Below are 19,824 nucleotides of genomic sequence, written 5' to 3' on the forward strand. Positions count from 1 at the left end.
AGCTGTCTGTTTCCACAGTTAGGAACATATTAAGAAAATGGAAGACCACTCAGTTCAAGTTAAGGCTCGAAGTGGCAGACCAAGAAAAATCTCAGATAGACAGAAGCGATGACTGGTGAGAACAGTCAGAGTCAACCCACAGACCAGCAGCAAAGATCTACAACATCATCTTGCAGCAGATGGAGTCACTGTGCATTGTTCAACCATTCGGCGCACTTTACACAAGGAGATGCTGTGTATGAGAGTGATGCAGAGGAAGCTTTTTCTCCGCCCACAGCACAAACAGAGCCGCTTGAGGTATGCTAAAGCACATTTGGACAACCCAGCTTCATTCTGGAATAAGGTGCTGTGGACTGATCAAACTAAAACTGAGTTATTTGGGCATAACAAGGGGCGTTATGTCATTCCAAGAAAAACACCTGCTACCTACAGTAAAATATGGTGCTGGTTCCATCATGCTGTGGGGCTGTGTGGCCACTGCAGGGACTGGGAATCTTGTCAAAGTTGAGGGACACATGGATTCCACTCAGTATCAGCAGATTCTGGAGACCAATGTCCAGGAATCAGTGACAAAGCTGAAGCTGCGCCGGGGCTGGATCTTTCAACAAGACAACGACCCGAAACACTGCTCAAAATCCACTAAGGCATTCATGCAGAGGAACAAGTACAACGCTCTGGAACGGCCATCTCAGTCCCCAGACCTGAATGTTATTGAAAATCTGTGGTGTGAGTTAAAGAGAGCTGTCCATGCTCGGAAGCCATCAACCTGAATGAACTAGAGATGTTTTGTAAAGAGGAATGGTCCAAAATACCTTCAACCACAATCCAGACTCTCATTGGAACATACAGGAAGCGTTTAGAGGCTGTAATTTCTGCAAAAGGCGGACCTACTAAATATTGATTTCATTTCCTTTTTTTTTTTTTTTTTTTGTGGTGCCTAAATTTATGCACCTGCCTGATTTTGTAGCATGGGAGATGGGTGGTCTCGTAGGGTGTCTTGCATTGAAATCTGCTGCAGTGACCCGGTTACTGAGTTCACCAGATATCAACACAATTTCGATCCGCTCCTCACGTGTTAACTTCTTCGACATGTCAATGGCTGTGAACAAAGAGAAACTTGTAAATAACTCACGAAAGAATAAAGTTACATTGAAACCAAGCACACCATTGTTTTTCTTGTGACATTACCAATAAGTCTGATGTGTCACATGGCCCTCTTCCTATTGAAAAAAACAAAAGTTATGTCCAAGATGGCTGACTTCTAAATGGTCACCATGGTCACCACCCATCTTGAGGAGTTTGCCCCCTCACATATACTAATGTGCCACAAACAGGACTTTAATATCACCAACCATTCCCATTTTATTACGATGTATCCATATAAATGGCCCACCCTGTATATTACTTTCAATGCTGATCATGACATTTTAATTCAAATGCTCTGTGATTTGGTTGGTTTTCATCACACCTAAAAGATAGAAGTGTTTATGGTCCAGTTAGTACCTTCAGTTAGATCTGGAGAAATAGAGATTCAGTCAGGGGTTCCTCAGGGATCAGCTCTTGGTCCAGTACTCTTTAACCTTTACATGTTTTGCATGGTACTATCAGAAAGAAGTTAATGGCCATTAACTTAGAAGTTTCTAAGTTAATGGCATTAACTTAGAAAAAAAACCCCAAACTTAGATAATTCATATCTCTAACTGACTTCCGAGAAACTGTTTAATTTGGAGGACTATCCAAATCATCAGTAGGATGACTTCAACTCGTTTGGAATGCAGCAGCCACAGTCCTTACACACACATGGAAAAGTTACCATCCAGTTAAAAGATCTGCTCTTGAAGACCTGACAGGTTTAGTAGGGTTTTAGACACTGAGCAAGTCATAGACGATAGGTGCACCCATCCATTTTCTTCCACTTTTCCAGTTCAGGGTCACAGGGAGACAGCACTGCAGCCTATCCCAGCTGTCACGGGGCAGGGTATACCCTGGACAGGTTACCAGTCTATCACAGGGCTAACAGAGAGAGACAGGCAAATATTCACACATTCACACCTAGTTTAGAGTTGGTAGTTAACCTAACCCCACTACCCAGATGTCTTTGGGGTGTGGGAGGAAGCCGGAGAACCCAAACAGACTGATATTTGACAGTATTATCTGTTTGATCCCAGTTCAACACAAAATTACCTTTAAAATCCTTCTACTAGTTCATTAAGCACTCAGTGATTTGGCCCAATAGTACATCGATGACTTGCTCAGTGTCCATAACCCTACTAGACCTTTCAGGTCACCAAGTCCGATCTTTTAACTGCTGCCAGAATTAGATCTAAGTGTGCTGATGATGCTTTTAGTTATTGTGGTCCTGTTTACTGGAACAATCTGAACTGATCTCTGCATACATTTAAACACAGACTCAGACTTATGTTAAAAGCTCTACATTTAACTCTCTTTGTGTGTGTGTGTTTTAACTTATATTTTACTTCTTTGTAAAAATGTGCTATATCAGTTTTATGGTATAAAAATTGTATATTCGTTGTATATTCCTGTTTATGCTTTATGTGTAAAAATCTGAGCCATACAAGGATTCTTGCAGATATATGCATTATTGCAGTTTAAAATAAAACTAAAGCCTAAGTTAAATAGTAAAAAGCCTATAAGCATTATGACCATTTTGACCATTAGATGAAAATATAATTTTCTTTTCTTTTACTAGCATGTGTTTGAAAAGCTTTTCTCCTTAACCTTGCTGAGAAATACCGCTAGGTGGCGTAATAAAGCAAGTCGTGGCCTCCGTTACAGAGGCGCAAAGCGGCGATGCTCCAGCTCAACCGAGCCCAGCCCCCCACACGGCAAACCGGCCTGCCTCGGTGCAACAGGGGAGGTAAGCGCGGCTGCGCACGGAGCTCCAGCACTTGCTACTGGCATTTTCACGCACGTCGGACTAAAAGAAAACTAACTGGGAAGTTTATTTGGATAATTTTGAGATGTCGCTAATATACCCCAAAGGCCGGCGTTTTCCATAGGTTTTATTATATCAGTATTAGCTAACGGCAGCTAGGCACAAAGACGTGCAGTCATCTATACTAGCCGATGCTGGCTAACTAACTAGCTTGAGGACATCCTACTATCATACTCGGGTTAATCTCTGCTGACTCGCTCTCTGTGCTGCGTTAGCTGTTTCGTTGTAGCCGTTTTATCTGTACCACAAGTCAAGTGGCTGTGTGTGTTTTTTGCAGTCGCCACTCATGAGTGCGACACTTGGAGCAGCCTTTCTGCGTAGCGGGCTTGTTTCGTGGTGCATGTTTTCCAGCTAGCCGCGGCAGAGCTCGGGTCTGATTCGGGGGATGTGGTGGCAGTAGAAAAACAAGCTAACGATACTCTCGTCAGTACGAAGAAGTGAGGAAACACTTGATCCGAGTGGGAGTTCTCGTTTTCTTTTTTTCGTTCATTCTTTCTTTTTTTTCGTTGTTGTTTACGTTGATCGTGATCCCGGGCTGGATGACGCTGACGCGGACCTGACAATCACTGGACACGGCTGAACTGAAACGGGGAATATCGCTAACAGATCGAAAGGATTATTTTGTGTCCCTTAAGTGGATTTCGGCCTCTTGTTAAGGATCTTCGTGTGAACACAGCAAGTGTTTGACCCTCCAGCAAAAATACCCTCTCTCCTAGAGCGACCTTTTACCCCCACAGCTTCACCCTCCGATGCGGAGATTGCAGTAGCACCGGCAACCAGACCCCCCTCCCCTCCGGCGGCCGGACATGCTGAAGTGTATCCCCCTGTGGCGCTGCAACCGCCACGTCGAGTCGGTGGACAAGCGGCATTGCAACTTGCAGACGGTTCCTGATGAAATATTTCGATACAGCCGCAGTTTGGAGGAGCTTCTCCTTGATGCCAATCAACTCAAAGAGCTACCAAAGGTATGCAGAGAATTTAAAACACCCATATACCAATACCCAGAGGGTGAGTCAGTACATGTCACTGCGCCAAATCCACATTTGCTAACAGTTGAGAATCACTCACCTGTTGTAGAGAAAAAAGGTGACATAACCAATAAAGCAGTTTGCATAATGTCAGCTGCTCAGGTACTTCCTCCTTATCAGTGCTGCCTCATTCCTTGCTTGGAAATGAGTTGCAGTGTTGTAACAACACATTCATTACAAAGTTGTGCTGCACATATGTTAGTGGATAGTGGGGCCAGTAATCAGTCCTTCTACAGTCAAAGCCATTAGTTGGTGTTACCTTATTTGCAATGGATTTATCTTGGCTTTTCTATTTTTTAAGTATATAAGTGAATTAAATCCTAAGTAAAAAAAAACAAAAAAACCCCAATCCAGTATCATTTGTGTGTTTTTTGTCAAGAACAGTAGAGTGCTGATAAGCCAGAGTTTATCAATAGAAGAAAAAGTAGAGTATGGCGTAAATACTGGGGTGTTATTGTCTGTTAAGAAGAGTATAGAGGGTAGATGGACTAGCTCGGATCAAAACAGCTGGCATGCACAGTGTTGCCTGTAGCATTGGCCAGTTGGATTGGATGCAGCCTCTTGAAGGCATGCGTGGAATGACTTGCAAAGCCATCCCCACCCACACTCCCACAGTTTGAAATATGACAAAAGTTCTCTTTGCACTGCTCAGTTTATTTTAAGGGGAGCAGGACTGCTGTCGGTATGATTTCTTCAGACTTGCGGAACAAAACATTTGCTTCTTGCCTCTCAAGTGTTTAGTTGAAAACATTGTTCATCGGTAAGACCAGTGATTATCGTGATCGTCATGTTGCTGGGAGTATGTATGAATAGACATTGTCTGTCTTTATTTCACAACTTTAGCTTTAGTGGTGAAAGGGACGAGTGGCATATTCACCGATAAAGATTGTTAACAACTCAAGGTCAGCCGAGGCTGAAGTGTTGGCACCGGACCACCTGGGAATCAAAACACAATAGAGCTTTTTGTTATTTTCTCAGAGCAGTAGATACACATTCATTGCAGGAACCACTGTTGACCATTTATCCTACAGTCTTTTGGTAAATAAAACTGATATTCAAGACAAGAAAAAGGGGACAACCATTATCATATTTTCATATAAAGTAGCTTTGCATGATTGAAAGTTTAAAATAATCCACATTTATCTTACACTGTGCATTGGTGCAGCCCTTGAGATTGTAACCGTTTGAAATAAGCCGCTTTAGTTTCCTTTACTATCCAGTCAGAGCCAGGTTTTTGTGATTGGCTGTCTCTTGCAAACAGAGAGACAGCCTATCACTGTCTCGCTGTAATCAGTCATCAAGGATCCAAGTTAAACTTTACATAAATAAGGTAAAAAAAAAAAAACCTTAAAATTTTTCTGTTCCACCCCACAGTCTGAGAACTACAGGTGTAGACTTATTTGGGCAATTTTTGTATTTTATTTCCTTTTCTTCCCTTAGTTTTTTTTAAACTACACTCTTACTGCCTTAGGAATTAAAATCTTGTAGGTTTTCTATTGTGCATGGAGAAAAAAATCAGCTGAACTATCTTAGCCTAGTTTGCCTGATCAGGTTCACTGGCAGACAGAGTGCTTTTCCTCAACTTCGTACCTGACAGACATCCACGGTGTACCTGGTTCCTGTCCTCTGAAACACAGAGTGACAGGCTTTAATCGAGAGACATAAATGTGTGGTGACAGAATGTCTCCTGTGGTCACGGTGAATGCGTAGCGTGCAGACACGAAGCATCTGGGTGCTCTGTGGTCCTCAGAATCAGCGGGGCTTCAGCGAGGAAGCGGCACGAGGGGGTCAGGTCAATACAGGGTTGGAAACAAGGACACTGACTGTATGATGAATGGCATTGCCACTATGAGCTCACAGCTGAGTGCCTCTGTGCAGTTCTGTGCTCCTGCCCTGTCACTATGTATTCAAGTCAGAGATGACTCTCTGGACCTACTAGTCAGTCTTCAGCTATTTTTAGACTCAGTCTCACATCCTAGTTGTTTGTTTGTTTTTTCTTCTGTTGCTCATCAGTTCATCATGTGCGTCTGTGAACGAGCCAACCTTTCATATGACAAACAGCCTGGACAGCCTGGCCTGCTTTTTTCCTGCACCACCATGTACAACATGTGCCATAGATGGAGAATAATTGGCTCAGGGGGTGACACCTCTGCAAACTGTCACTTCTTTTAAATTAGCAAAGACGCGCTGGCCAGGTGTGTGTGTGTATGTGATAGGTAACGTATTGAAAAAGATTCAAGCACCTTTTCACAAACTATAGATGCTGAAATGCAGTTAACTGCTTTTAAATTGGTAGTGAAGAATAAAGCAGTCAAGATGTAGCAGTAATTAGTGTCACGCTGGGTGTGCATGGGTCTGGATGCTGTTGGTAGGGGTTTAACGGCGTGAACAGATGGGAGATTTGCACGGCCCATCCTGACAGTTTCTTAAGTTTGCTATGACTCGGCCCCAACCGCACTGCTCGCTGTTATCTCTGGTGATGATGTCTCCCATTTCCTAATTCAACAGCATCTTATCCGGGCACTGATTATTTTATGTAGAACAGTAATAGCATTAAGTTTGACTTATGTGTGTGGACTGGGTTTAGAGAGCCTTTAAGTCAACCACTGGATGGGGATTCCCCACATGTTCATACATCCTTAGTTGTTAATGCCACTCTCTTTCTCATGACAGGGAGTCCTTAATCATGCATTTGTTTTGCTGCTGGGTTCCTTATTGTGTAAATTACCATGTAGTTTGACTGTCAGGGTTTTCCTGACTTAAGACGGGCCTTTGGTGGGTGACTACACATGTAAGCTGGATTTGTCTGCAGAAAACTTCTAGGAAAACCCCGAGTATAAAAGGCCAAATTCTCCTGAATCCAAAGCAATGCTAGAGAAATCATTGATCTTAATTAAAGTTTAATAAAAGTCATAAATTGTAAAATGAAATTTAGTAGTCTCTCTACTTTCAGCTCTGTATTCTCAGCAAGGATGTTTGCTGTCTGAATTTCTTTTTAGCCGCTTTGAAAAACTAGCCTAGGCTGGAATATCATATGGAGGAAGAGGGAATAATCTTTTTAGCCACTCTCAAGTCCCATGACAGGTTACAAAGAAGTCCATTCACCCATCTGATTTCCTCCCATATCCAATGTCATAGCTCTTCATGTTTCCTGTGTGCTCTGTGTTGGCCTTCACCAGGCTTACACTAAATTTGCAGGCATATCATGATTCAAATGATCAATTTTAAGATTGTGTATGTGTGTGTGTATCAGTTACACCTGCCAAAATCAAACAGCAGGTTGCTGCTGTTTGCAGCTTTTCAATATATGCACTTGCTCTTGCTCTTGCTCTTGCTCTTCTATTGTTGAACTAGGGAACAAATCCTAACTGGGTGTGCCCCGGTAAGACTTTGCCAAACAGGTTTTATGCATGTCACTGCCGGTGTTGTTGCCTAATAGGGCCTTCCAGGTACAACTGAAGGTAAATGTTACAATAATTTATATGATTTGCTGTCTCAACACTGCTCAAAACCAGTTGTATGACGAATATGTTATTAAATAAGTGCATTATTTAGTTGTCTGTCATAGCTGTGAATGCACTGCTTTCTTGTTTATCTCCTTGACTGAATAAACTTGTAAGGTTTTATTTTAACTTGGTAAAGTTATGAGTGCAGATATTTAGTTTTGAATGGAGACAGGATGTAAACATGCTTGTTAAATAGGATGGGGGACGTTGTAGTCTTTTAAATCCTCAGCTGTCACCCTCTCTGTATGTGCTGACAGATCTGTGGCTAAAGGGCAGATTAGGGCTTCACCCGGCCATGAAAAAGCCCCGCAGCGCAACAGTTGTGACCCCTGCATGCAAGCCAGCTCGCCTCTGCGCACACTTCCTGTGGTATCTGCTTCTTTGCCACTTTGCGAATGTAAAATGCATTGATAAACATCTTGAGCGCCATTCTCCTGACTCCCTTGTGTTTATTCGGCCTTCGGTCAAATGAAACCCAAAGTGGCCTATTCACTTAACCTTGACTAAATGTGAATCAGTTTACACGAGTTTGAATGGGCAAGTGTATCTTATGGAAAAGCGATTGTACCCATCTTCTGTGTAATCCTTAATAAAGGTGTAAGAGAACATCACCCTGACTGGAATTTATAGCCTGAAGTGGGATGCTCACTAAGTTTTAGTGTCATAATCTAGGACGTGTATATTTCACCCTGTGTCCTCTTGAGTTATGCATTCTGTCTTGCCTCCCCGAGTTTCCAGTTAACTTTACAGTGGAGTCCTGGTTTGTCTCTCCCCTGCGACTAGCTGAAGTAGGCTAGGGCCAAAGATAAATTGCACCTGCCGGTGGCCTCTCTGCGGTAAAACGAAATCTGGCTTTTCTGCTTTCCTGCTGTTCATAACGTAGGGTAAAGCCGTTGTCCACACAGTGTAAACGTGTCCACATCTTAAGACAAACAGTAATATCTCCTCTTTGTGAAATTGACCCACCCCACTGTGGTTGTGAGAAAGCAGAAGTAATATTTTGCAATCACCGTTATCGTCATCATAATCACCACCCCGCTTAAAATTGAAAACACATCCAGAGCTGGTGAGACTATGAAGAAAGAGCAATGTGAGAGGTTGGTTTCTTTTCGATGCACAAGCTCATTCAGCAGGTTTCTTTGTCTGAGCTGATGACCAGCTGGTCTCACATCCTGCCTGCCCCTCCCCCTCAATCTAGTGGGACAGAGGGGTAATGGGAGGTGTATGTCTGAGCGAGAGAGTGAGTATATAGTGGTGATTGGAGGGGGTTATTCCGGAGATGGATTAACAGTAGTAGGGGGGTTCTGTGAGTTGAGCTGAGCTCCACTCATCCTCACTCCTCTGGGGGTCTGGTGGGGTCATTCATCAGTCCATGACGTGCAGTGTCAGGTGGGAAAGAAGAAGTCTGCGAAGTGGTCACAGATCCCAGATCTGCATTACACAGCTACAGGTGTGCATTCTCCTTCCCGCCCCCATTTCAAGCCCAGTATCAGAAAAATCTTAAAAAGGGATGGTAAAGTAATTTTTTTTTGTTTGCAGTCATGATCAGGGTATATTATGCACCAATCTTATAAGTAAAATGCATTCAGATTGAAATATAATATTGGTTATGTTATTAACAGAGTTGTTTTTCATGGCTAAACCAATTTTTTTTCTTTGCCTATACCTGTCCAAATCAGATTATGTATTTTCAATTAATAGTGGGGTTAGGCTAATTTTATTCATACATCATATTTTAAAAAGCAGCTCTCGCCTCCAAATCTGGACTTTTTTTTTGCCCTTTATTAAAGTGGAACTGAGACAGAAGGAACATGGAAAAAACATTAGATTTGAGGTTGTGAGGATTCCACGAGCCGGCATGAGACCGTTTGGCATTTTAAAACCTTCTTTCTGGGAAGTGGCAGCGTTTAACTATGTAAAAGGAATCATAGAGTGCAACACGTTGCTTCTGTAAGGCATGCATAAACACACATCTGACTCGGTGCATGTTACTGCTGCTCAATTATGGCAAAAGTCCCAATGAGAATTTCTTTTTTTTTATATGATTACTTAGTCTCATTAATGCTAGATTCATGAGTGAAACTTAATTAAACAAAAACCCAAACAAATGCTAACTAAAATGGGAGGGACAGTATTTGGAAGAGGTGTGCCTAAAGACAAAAGAGCACCATCATAGTGAAACAGGTTGTAGTGTGATAAGTGTTTCATCTTGTTTTTACTTATGAAGAGAAGGCAAAATGGTAACTGAAATTAACGTTTGAAGTACACAGCCTAGTTATATATCTAAAGTATATGTGGACCAACAGCCAACATGTACTTGGAAAGGGTATATACCTCTCATATTGCTCTGTGCCAAGAGAGATTATATCTGTTTTGACCTGAATGAGTGTTTCATCTCAGGTTATTTCTCAGAAAACAATGCTGAACGTTTTCTGAATCCAGCAGCTGAAATGCTTGACTTGTGAGTTGCTCTTCAAATTTAGCAATTACTAACAGATGATAATTGATAATCTGAATGAGTATTGCTTGCAAGTCACCTTGATATGGAGAATAAACGCAATCTACAACTCGTAGCCTCGTTATAATACGATCCGAGTCCGATCCTGTGTGTTTAAATTGACTTTGAGCACAGTAGCACATTGCTCATCAAATGATCCTGTGTCTTCAGTGTGATTCGGACTAGATGCTGGTCTGTGTGTTGCTGTCTCACACCACTCTCCCGTGCACTCTGGCCTCTGCCTCAAAGGTAAACACAGAGGCAAAGCTCTGGTGAATAATTGATGGCTGTGGTGGCAGTGGCAGCTGTTTGCAGTAGGGGAGAGTCTGTAGCTGCTGGTGCAATGAGATAGGAAGGATACCTGGTGTTGGCTAAAGACAGACATGATGTAAGGTGACACCATTTTTTTTTGTCCCTCTGTATTTATGTGTTGATCTTATCCTGTAAACAGTTGGTTTAGAAACATCAGAAAGGCATAGGGCTACTTGTCTCTAGGAATGATGTTTATTCTGCATGAGTAAACTGTCTATGGCATTTGCACATCTTCATCAGGTTATGTTTAGGCTACAGACTCCAAAAGGAGGAAGAAAATCACTGCTGTCAATGAGCATATGAAGTTTGGAGCGTTTCAATTCAGCTGTGACATTTCTTCATGAAAGGATGCTGTTTCTGAACTTTCTGATCGTACAGAAGCTCAGGGGCAGCACTCCCAGTCACACAAGTGGCCCTTTGAGGCTAATCTGTCAGGGTGTCGATGTCCCCGTGGGGGGAATAGGTCATCCAGGATGGCATTAAAAACCAACCACAAACAAACGCTGCCCTTTATCTGTAGGCCACACACAATCACTGAGGGCCTATCACTCTGAAAAGTGATAGGCCTCACATCCTCTGTCCAGTGTACTGTCTGTACCAGTGGTTTGTGAATGGATTGCCGCCCTTTATCTTAAGCCTCCTTATCTCAGTCTAATTTAATTTTAATAGTTGAAGAAACCTGGCAGATTTGCATAAAAACTGTAGTTGTGATGCATGCAGAATTAGGCTCAGGCATGAGTGATCTCTGTGGTGACAATATGATGAGTAGATACATTTTGTAATCTTATGGAGCAGCCTAGGTCAGTTCACCTGACCTCGAGTCATTTATAAGAGAAGTTCATTGTTCATTAATTTCCTCAGTCATCTTACCCGCTCCACTCCCAGGTTAAACCAGGTTAAGTTCAATATTGCAGAGTATTTACAGCCACGGTGTGAATGAGGGGAAGAGAAAGAGCATGAACTGTGTGGATTTATTCCCTAACATTCCCTAACAGCTGTGCCGTTATCAGACTGATGGAGCCATTTATACCCGCCGTTAAGGAGCAAGAAACTGCTGTGCTCTCCTTAACAATAGATGTCGCCACTTAGACAGCATCATGGAATAAGTGTTGATATGGAGGAGAAGAAGTCAAAATTGAAAGGCAAGACTTTGTCAAGTGTTTTTTGGGGGGGGGTTTTTGCAAAATTTTTTCCACAAACTCACATTTTCAAACATTTGGAACATCTCTGTGAGCTTCTGTGCAACATTATTGTTAAAAATGCGGTTGAAAACTGGCGCGATCGTACACTAGTATCTTTGACCCAACCACGACGGCCGCTCGCAAAGCACCAGGTTACAAAACTCAAGAGTGACATGACTGGTCGGTGTCACAGGATGTGATGTGAAAATCATCATCAGACACAATCGACACGTCGAGCATAAAAGCGCCTCAAGTTCAGGCCGGTCAGATCTGTTAACGGCTGTGTTTTTTCTTGTTGATTGCTTTATGTTGGGAGCGTCTCTGTGAGCAGGAAGTGGGATTAATTAAGTTAGTCCTGGAATGGACTGTTTTTGTGTGACCATCTTGAATCTGGACCTTGTTTTTTAGAGCATTTAGAAAACGCAGCGTTTTAGAAAAATTGGGTTATGTTTTAATGCTGTTTGTTCCAGTACTCCTCCAAGCACAGCATTGTTTCTGTTTGTTTCTTGCCCCTGCTCCTCCCGCTCTCGCTCTCCCTCTGTCTTCCATATACATGCTCACAGTGCATAACTGATGGTGTTTCTGATAAAGGACGTTAAGCACCTTGTTTCTTTGTAATCCTAAACGATGTAGCATGAACCATGAAGGAATGTTAAGCTTGAGATCTCAAAGGTAACGATAAAGAAGCATAAATAACACAGCCACAGCAGTGCTTACTACTTTGATAGCATTGTCTGCACACCAGTTTAACTCTTCATCAATTGATGTTACTGCCATCCAGCCACACTGGTTCAAAACCAATACTTTTCACCTTAACCCAAATTTTGAGTAAATATTGTTTCCAAGCCATAGACTGAGCCTTGCATATTTTTACCTTCCCATTGGAGATGTTGATGAAACCCTTGCATTTTCCCTCCCATCTGCTATGTTCAGCCCTGACAGTATTACAACTACAGCAGTGTTTTTTACTATGATGCCCATGTCTACATACTACTTCAGTGCTCTTTACCTAATGTTAGACACTCACTGATGTCACACACATTCTGCACTGTAGACTGTATATAAGTGGGCGAGCAGCTACGTCCGTCCTTTATACAGTCCGTATGTGGTTTAGCTGCTTTTGCTCTGTGAAACACAGAAAATAAAATCTTTCATTCCCGAAGCAAATTAGTGTCGGTGCATGCAGATTTATTAAAACAAACCATTTGTGTACTTTTGTTCAATATCAAGTATGTTCTCAGAGTTCAGGATTTCCTTAACATTAAAGCTATCACTGACTGAACAATCATTAACAACTTATCTAAATTGCCTGCTTCTCTTCCTTATTGATCACAGTATTGATTTTCCCTCCCATTAGCTGGTATCATGAGTGGGTTTTGCAGCCAGTGTTCTGACCATCTACTGATCCTTAGATAAATCAGCTAATACATCTTTATTTACCATTTGCAGTTTTGTATGGCATTTATCATATTTATTTTACCCATGTTTGCACAGCATCTTCCGTTTTTCTGCACTGATGAGCTCTTTAACTAATATATTACAAAACTTTCTGGAAGTGCAAACTTTCTACTTTTGAGTAGAGGGTGGAAGGAGCATATGGATGTTTCCTTTGGTGGATTGTTTTCCGTTGTTGTATTGACTTGAATTGACTTTTTTTGTCCATTTTTGTGTAGGATTGGTAGTATTTACTATTTCTATGTGTGCTTTGGCACAGAGAAAAAACATTCAAACAAAGAAGATATATTTATTGTTCTCTCTAAAAATGTAAGGCCCATCTGTGTGGAAATGGTTTTGTTACTGTGTTCATGGTTGGTTTATTAGTTTTTAAGCAAACACAATGTAGCACAGGCTGGGTGATGCCACACTTTCAGGCCTCTAATAGAGAGGTGCTGATGGGTAAATGTTTGTGTGTAATACAGGAAGAATGAGTGCAAGAGGTCAATAGAAAAAAGCACAGCAGGGATCTTTGGAGATGACAAAGCGGCATGCACGCATATATGTGCCATGCTCATGCCGCTGATGAATAATGAACGAGGCTGTGCCGGGTTTGTGTAGGACGCGGTGACGCTTTGTCCTCTATGGGTGCGTGCACATCAGCAGCCCCTCCGAGCACATATCTGTTCATCTCCAGTGCTACTTTTTCTAAAGAAATGCGTTTGTCTCAGCACTTAAGCCTTTCCTTTCCTTTTTCTTGTGTTGACCTCTTAGCTTTGAAGTGACTTGATGTGGTCACAACAGAGCTGCCAAATCTGATGACTGATGCAGTAAGTGTTGATAGACATGGCATTGTTTACAGTAAAAGGTCAGTTATTTTAACTTGAGCCGTCGCAGCATTTCACAATACAACTCTTTGTGCTCATTTTCTCAGAGGGTGGCTTTCTAATAATACTTCTCCCACCAGGCAAACTTGACAAATCATTTATAGACTTCTGCAGCTTTCCAGAAAATGGGAATCTTTTGAACTCAGGGTGCCCTTTTACATCTTTTCTTATAAAAGGCTGGACCATTTACTCCTGTTTTAATACAGTTTTATGATTAGGGGTAGGGCTGCTCGATTAAGGCAAAAATGATAATCACGATTATTTTCACTGAAATTGAGATCACGATTATTTGACGATATTTATTTCGTCCACCAGAGCTTATATTATTTTTTTACATGCTGTAGTGCCATTTGTGGGAGCATTTCAAGTTGCTATACATCAATACAACTGTTATAGCCCATATTTTAAAAATGTGTATGCATTAAGTCCATAGTAACTACATTAATTGCAAAAAAGTGCAATAAACTACAAAAAAAATTGAAAATCGTTTTTGTTTTTACATATATTTCTACTTGGAGAAATTTAAGAGGTTTATCCCTCAAAACTTTAAATACAAAAAAGTTGCAAAAAATAGTTTACAACAACAGGAAATTTATTTTGAGTGTCTTCATAGTTTTATTTTTGGAGATACAGCAATTTTTATATACTGCAGGAAAAACAAAAAAACAATCCTATGATGCAAATTTGCAAAGAATGTGCATCAAAATAAACTATTTCCAGCAGTGCAATTCGAGTTCTAAGGCCTACAAGTAAAAAACTAAATTTTCCGCAAAAACGACGTCACTTGCGATAGTTCACGTTGACGTCTTTTTCAATGTGGGAAGTGTTAAGAACAGCTGATCGGATCGGCAAAGCGTGTTTCTGGAATATTATGTTTTTGTTCCTGCAAGCTCTTTTTATGCAATTTTTGCAAAGCTATATGTGGAAGGAAACCGTGACCGAGGACAAGCTGATGGCATAAGATGTAAGTACAACTCCTCCGGTTTCATATGGAAAAAAATTTATTGTGCTAGCTTAGCGTTCAGGTTCTACAGGGATTTAAAAATAGTTACACAAAACGAGCATGCTGCTCTGACCGGCTTTAAAGGTTTAACAATAACAATGTATTGAATAATGACTTTAAAAAATAATATAAAATAGTGTGCAAATACTGATAACAGTGCAAATGTTTGCAATATAAGAAATAAATGAAAAATGTGAACTTTGCAGTGTTGCTCTGTGGTGCAGCTACGACACCATAGCAAAGTTTACACACTGTGTCTACTTGATCCACGTCTGACTCCGCGAAGCCATAATGTTTCCACACCACTGAAGTTTTTTGTTTTTAACCTCTCTTTTCAACCAACGGCAGTCCACTCCTCTCCAAATAACTTCTGCTTAGCTTTCCGAGCTTCCCTCGGGTCCTCTTAATTGTTGTGACGCGTGTTCGAAATGCAGAGCAGTGCGCTTGATTTGCCACATGGAGCAGCGCGAGAGTAAAGCATGAGGGAGGGGCTAATAATCGGCTCAGTCATTTTTAATGATCGTTGAAAGCCCAGATCGTAATCGTGATTAAAATTCGATTAATTGAGCAGCCCTAATTAGGGGTCATTTTTAAGCAGATTTGCCTCAGCTCTCCCATAATAATGGTTTTGCTGAGACGTTGTGAGTAGCTCGATGTGTTCTGTGTAATTAACGGAGCGTAGCTGTGTTTGCACTGCAGAACGTGACTTCCTAGGAAATTCAGGCATGTCTGGAATCTTCAGGAGTTTGCCCTACCCTCTGGAAGCTGAACGGACTCTCCCCTCACTCTCACACACACTTGAACTCACTGATTTCACATTCCTGCTGGAAAAGCCCACACACAGACACTTCGCTCAGCGCTGCAGCTTGGCTGATACGCATAACATGCTTCAGTTCAATTCTCAAGCTAATCAAGCTTAATTTTAGTCTCCTTGTTAACTGTGAGCTTCCTTTAATCGAGTAGAGTTTTAATTAACCTAGCCTATGTTCTTCTGGGACTTGAAACACAACTGGGAGCACTGTGCAGAAGCTGAACTTGAAGAATAAGATGAAAATTCAGTTTCAGCTGGTCATTTTTTTCAGATTAAAGCCCAACAAGTGACAGTGATGTCTGCAGATGGATAGATATGTTTTTTGTTATAGGTTGTGTAAGAAATGCTAAAATAAAAAGGTTGCACCAATGTAGAGTGATCTGACGGATCATCATCTGTGAGTGATTGCCGATAAGATTCCAGTCAAGGTCTAAATTTACTCTTAGACTCATAATGGTTAACAAAAAAGTTACCGTAATGGTAGCACCTCTTCCCTCTTGATATGAGTGTGCATGTATGCCATAGCTGCATTGATTCGTAGTTGTCTGTTGACTTAATGGAAGCCTAGTGTAATTTCCTTTCTGGATGTGTGTGTTAAGATTCTTTGTGGAGAGCCATTTTTACATGCAAACACTGAACTAGTTAATGTTATTCTAGGTGCAAGGAGGAGAAAAAGAACCATTCCAATGTTAATATTTAATATCATTTTAGTAGTCCAGATTATGGTCAACAATTACGGTATGCTAAAACATCCATCGCCTATGCTCGTTCTCTTCAGGCTGAAAATCGGAAATAAACTCATAGGGTGAACATGCTGTGATAACCTGCTGCATTGAGCATTGACTGCTAGCGAGGACTTAAGAACTGCAGAAGGAAGGATGGTGCTGAGTATAATTAGCCGAGTTTATACTAAAAGTCCCCGGAGTGTTTAGTTCCAGGAATTGAAGCCATGGAGCTTTCAGAGAAACTAAAAGGTCCCTCAGCAATTTATTTGTTTTTGCTGTAATCTAAAGAAGCTCTAAAGAAGGTGTTGTCATTGTTCTTGTTGTTATTTTATGATTTGTATATTTAAAAGCGATGGCTGTTTTACTATGTGAGTTTTGCATGCACTAAAATAGAATGATAACCTTAACAAAAAAAAGCCAAACCTTTTGGGGATTGGTTAGTGGGTGGATGTGTTTTAACAGCAGAATTTGGCATCTTTCTGTACCTACTCCAGGGACGGTAAATCTGAGAGACCCCTGGAAAAACTACAGCGCAAAGTTTGATGCATTGGTTCAATTTGATGAGGACCATTTAAATTTTTTTTATTTTTTACCAATATATAAGTTGGAAAACAAACAAACAAACAAATAAAAAAAAAATAGTGGACTGTTGCTCTCCCAAAAGTCACCATCAGCAGCTAAAAATTTGCTATCCCGATCTCAAATTAACGATTAAAACTTTCATTGTTCTGCTATGTTTGGAGTTGACATCTTGGTTAAAGTTAGTAAACCCTGTGGATCCTGCGTTGCCGCTAATGAGGCAGCGGTTATGGTCAACAAGTATAACCAAATATACTTTTCCTTCAGCTACGTGTACCTTGCTGCAGCTTTCTCCTAAACGATAGGTGTTGCAAATAAGAAAAAATAGTGCTCGTTGCAGGAATGTGAATTAAAACTGATTACATTTCTTGGCCAGCTTGGGAATGCCGGTGATCTCACAGAAGAGACGGAGATGTTGCCCTGGCAGTACGAGTTCTGGGCTTCAACTGCTGCCCACATTACCCAGATAAACATAAAGTGATTGGATGGATGGGTGGATGGAAGCAGTGGGAAGGATTTCTGTCGAATGTATCATCTTTACACATTGCTGCAATACTTAACCTCTGTGCCACCAAAGAATTTATATTGATGGATCATAGGAATGCCTGCGGTGAGTCGCCTGCTCGCACAATCTAATCTGCAGCCTCTCCGTTTGGTGCACACCAGTTTAAAAAGTAAGAAAAAGCACAACAGTAGGTGGTTCATTCTAGCAACCTCGTGCCTGCTCCAAGTTCCTTTGGTGGATAGAAAGATGATGGTTAACAAGCTCTGAGCCTTGATGCTGGTCCATATATCATTGGATTTTAAAAATACTTAGTCTTTAGAGCAAGTTCCCCTGTTGACACAGGAGCATTTTTGTTTGTAAAGTGTGTGTGTGCACGCGCCACTAGATGCCTCTGGTTTGACACAAAAACATGTCAGATAAGATCAAGCACATACTGATACTTGTACCCTTGTTGGCTGAACTCATACTTCATAAGACACAGCTCATTGGCGACAGCACAATTCAATCAGTGCTCTAAAGAATGATGTGTCTTGCTTTTTTTCCCTTCTTTTTCTATTAATCTTTCTTACATGCATCATCGGGTCCGCCAGTATTGTATTTTTAGATCGGTTATTATAATCAAAGTTCACAACACGGGACGTGTAGAGGAGCGTGTTTCAGGCAGCCAATGGGAGTCGGCGTGTGAGTGCCTGCGGGCTTAGAGCTCATGTTTTGGTCGCTCCTGGCGTTGATCCTCTCTGGAGTCATGTGGGAGTGGATTGTAGACAACTCTGTAATTACACTGTCTACATGACATACTAATAGGGTTTGGCTTGTAATCCTATGTAACGACATCCTTTTCTTGCATCTTGTATGGAAGGTAACAACTGCGGCTGTGGCTTAATGTATATGGAGAAAAATCTGTAATAAAATTGTAATTAGTATGAAGTCTTCACAGCGATGTTTGTCCTGCTTAAGTGGTGCAGAGGTTCACATGCTGCCATCTTTGGGCAGATAATGTGTCTGAATGAAGCGGTGCTCTGTTTTCATTTTATCGTCACTAGGGAGGTTTCTGCTTCCTCGATTCCCCCGGGCTTTTTCGCTGAACAAACGCTGGTCTCCAAGGTGATGGATCTCCCAGGCCAGCGGCTTGCCTGATGCGGGGGCACATTTATCCTGTGTTGTCAGGGAGAGCCACCAGATTGGCTGGGGCGTCCCAGGCACTGCAGACCTACTCTAGCTGCGTGTGCACACAGAGGCCGTCGATAGTCCAAAACTGCTTTTATCAGAGAAACCTTGACCTCTGTTTGCCCGAGCTAAAACTGTCAAACAGAAGAAGAGCGAGAGAGAGAAAACAAATGGGCTTGTTTCAGAGCCGCATTTGGTCTTTGGGTCTGTGAAGAAGCTACAGCAGCAAGTCAGAGACACGTTACAGCAACACCTAAAGTGGAGCAGTTATTTTTCCACTGGGGGTTGAACGCTAGATGGGCGAACGACATAGAAATGACTTTGTGCTGCTCTTGTAAACCACTTTTTGAACTTTTGTACCTTTTCTGAATATCTACACAATCACATGATGTTGTGCAAACTAGATTTCTTTTTAGATATCTGATTAAATTTGGCTGCTGGGTTTCAAAGTCCTTTTACTTGATTCCAGGAAACTGAGCGATACTGCAGTGTTTCCCACAGATTTAGACTATTTGTGGCCAGTGAGGGACATGTGCATGCATGTATGTGCAGCTGAGGTTTTGTTATATTCATTTATAGAATAATTCCTTTCATAAGTTTCTACTCTGGAAATATTTTATAAGCCAAGTACTTTGTGACGGTGAATAACTGTACAATAAATCAGCTGCTTCTCCAGTGAGTCTCTAATCCTGCGGTTGTCTGACAGAACCGCAATGTGTGAAATTGTCTCAGGATGTGGGATGGGTGGACAAGGGATAAAAATGCCTGGCCAGCAAGCTGGGCTGGAATTCACTGGCTGGTAGCGACTGAACTTTCAAAATAAGAGCAAAGTGACTGTACACGAGGAAAACTGTGGTTTGGGTCATTCGGTCACTGTCATGGACTGCAGGTCCTTGTTCTGTGCTGCAGCCTCAGTGAGCTCAGTGCAGTGGCACATGGATTAGTTCTCCAGGTGCTGCAGGTTCTGATTCAAAGTTGATTTTCAGGACAGGTGGAGCACAGAGAAGTGGAGAGTGTACAACCATGAGATGAGATAGGATCTAAGCAACCCCTAACTAAATTTGGGACTTTGAGGGACATTTGTCTAATGCTTAGAGGTTGTCTGAAATTTTGGTACTTTAAAAAACTGCTGCCCTTGTGACCCAGCCTTGAATAAGCACAATAAAATGGTGATGGATGGATAGGAAAAACTGGTTTGCATGTAAGTTTGATATTAGAGGGTTAGGGATGTTC

The 19,824-nt window shown here is 41.6% G+C and overlaps 1 protein-coding gene across 21 annotated transcripts in view; it reads left to right on the forward strand.

Moving 5' to 3' along the window:
• Positions 1–2,884: 2,884 nt before the first annotated feature.
• The window catches only part of scrib (scribble planar cell polarity protein), a 78,384-nt gene continuing 61,444 nt past the window's right edge, over positions 2,885–19,824 (forward strand). For all 21 annotated transcript variants that reach the window (XM_080306547.1, XM_080306537.1, XM_080306553.1 and 18 more), the window contains exon 1: positions 2,885–3,921. In XM_080306547.1, coding sequence (XP_080162673.1) covers positions 3,763–3,921 — 159 coding nt within the window. In that variant the 5' untranslated portion in view covers positions 2,885–3,762. The remainder of the gene's footprint in view (positions 3,922–19,824) is intronic.

The sequence above is a fragment of the Astatotilapia calliptera genome, chromosome 9, assembly GCF_964374335.1.
Source record: "Astatotilapia calliptera chromosome 9, fAstCal68.1, whole genome shotgun sequence".
NCBI classification, from domain to species: domain Eukaryota; kingdom Metazoa; phylum Chordata; class Actinopteri; order Cichliformes; family Cichlidae; genus Astatotilapia; species Astatotilapia calliptera.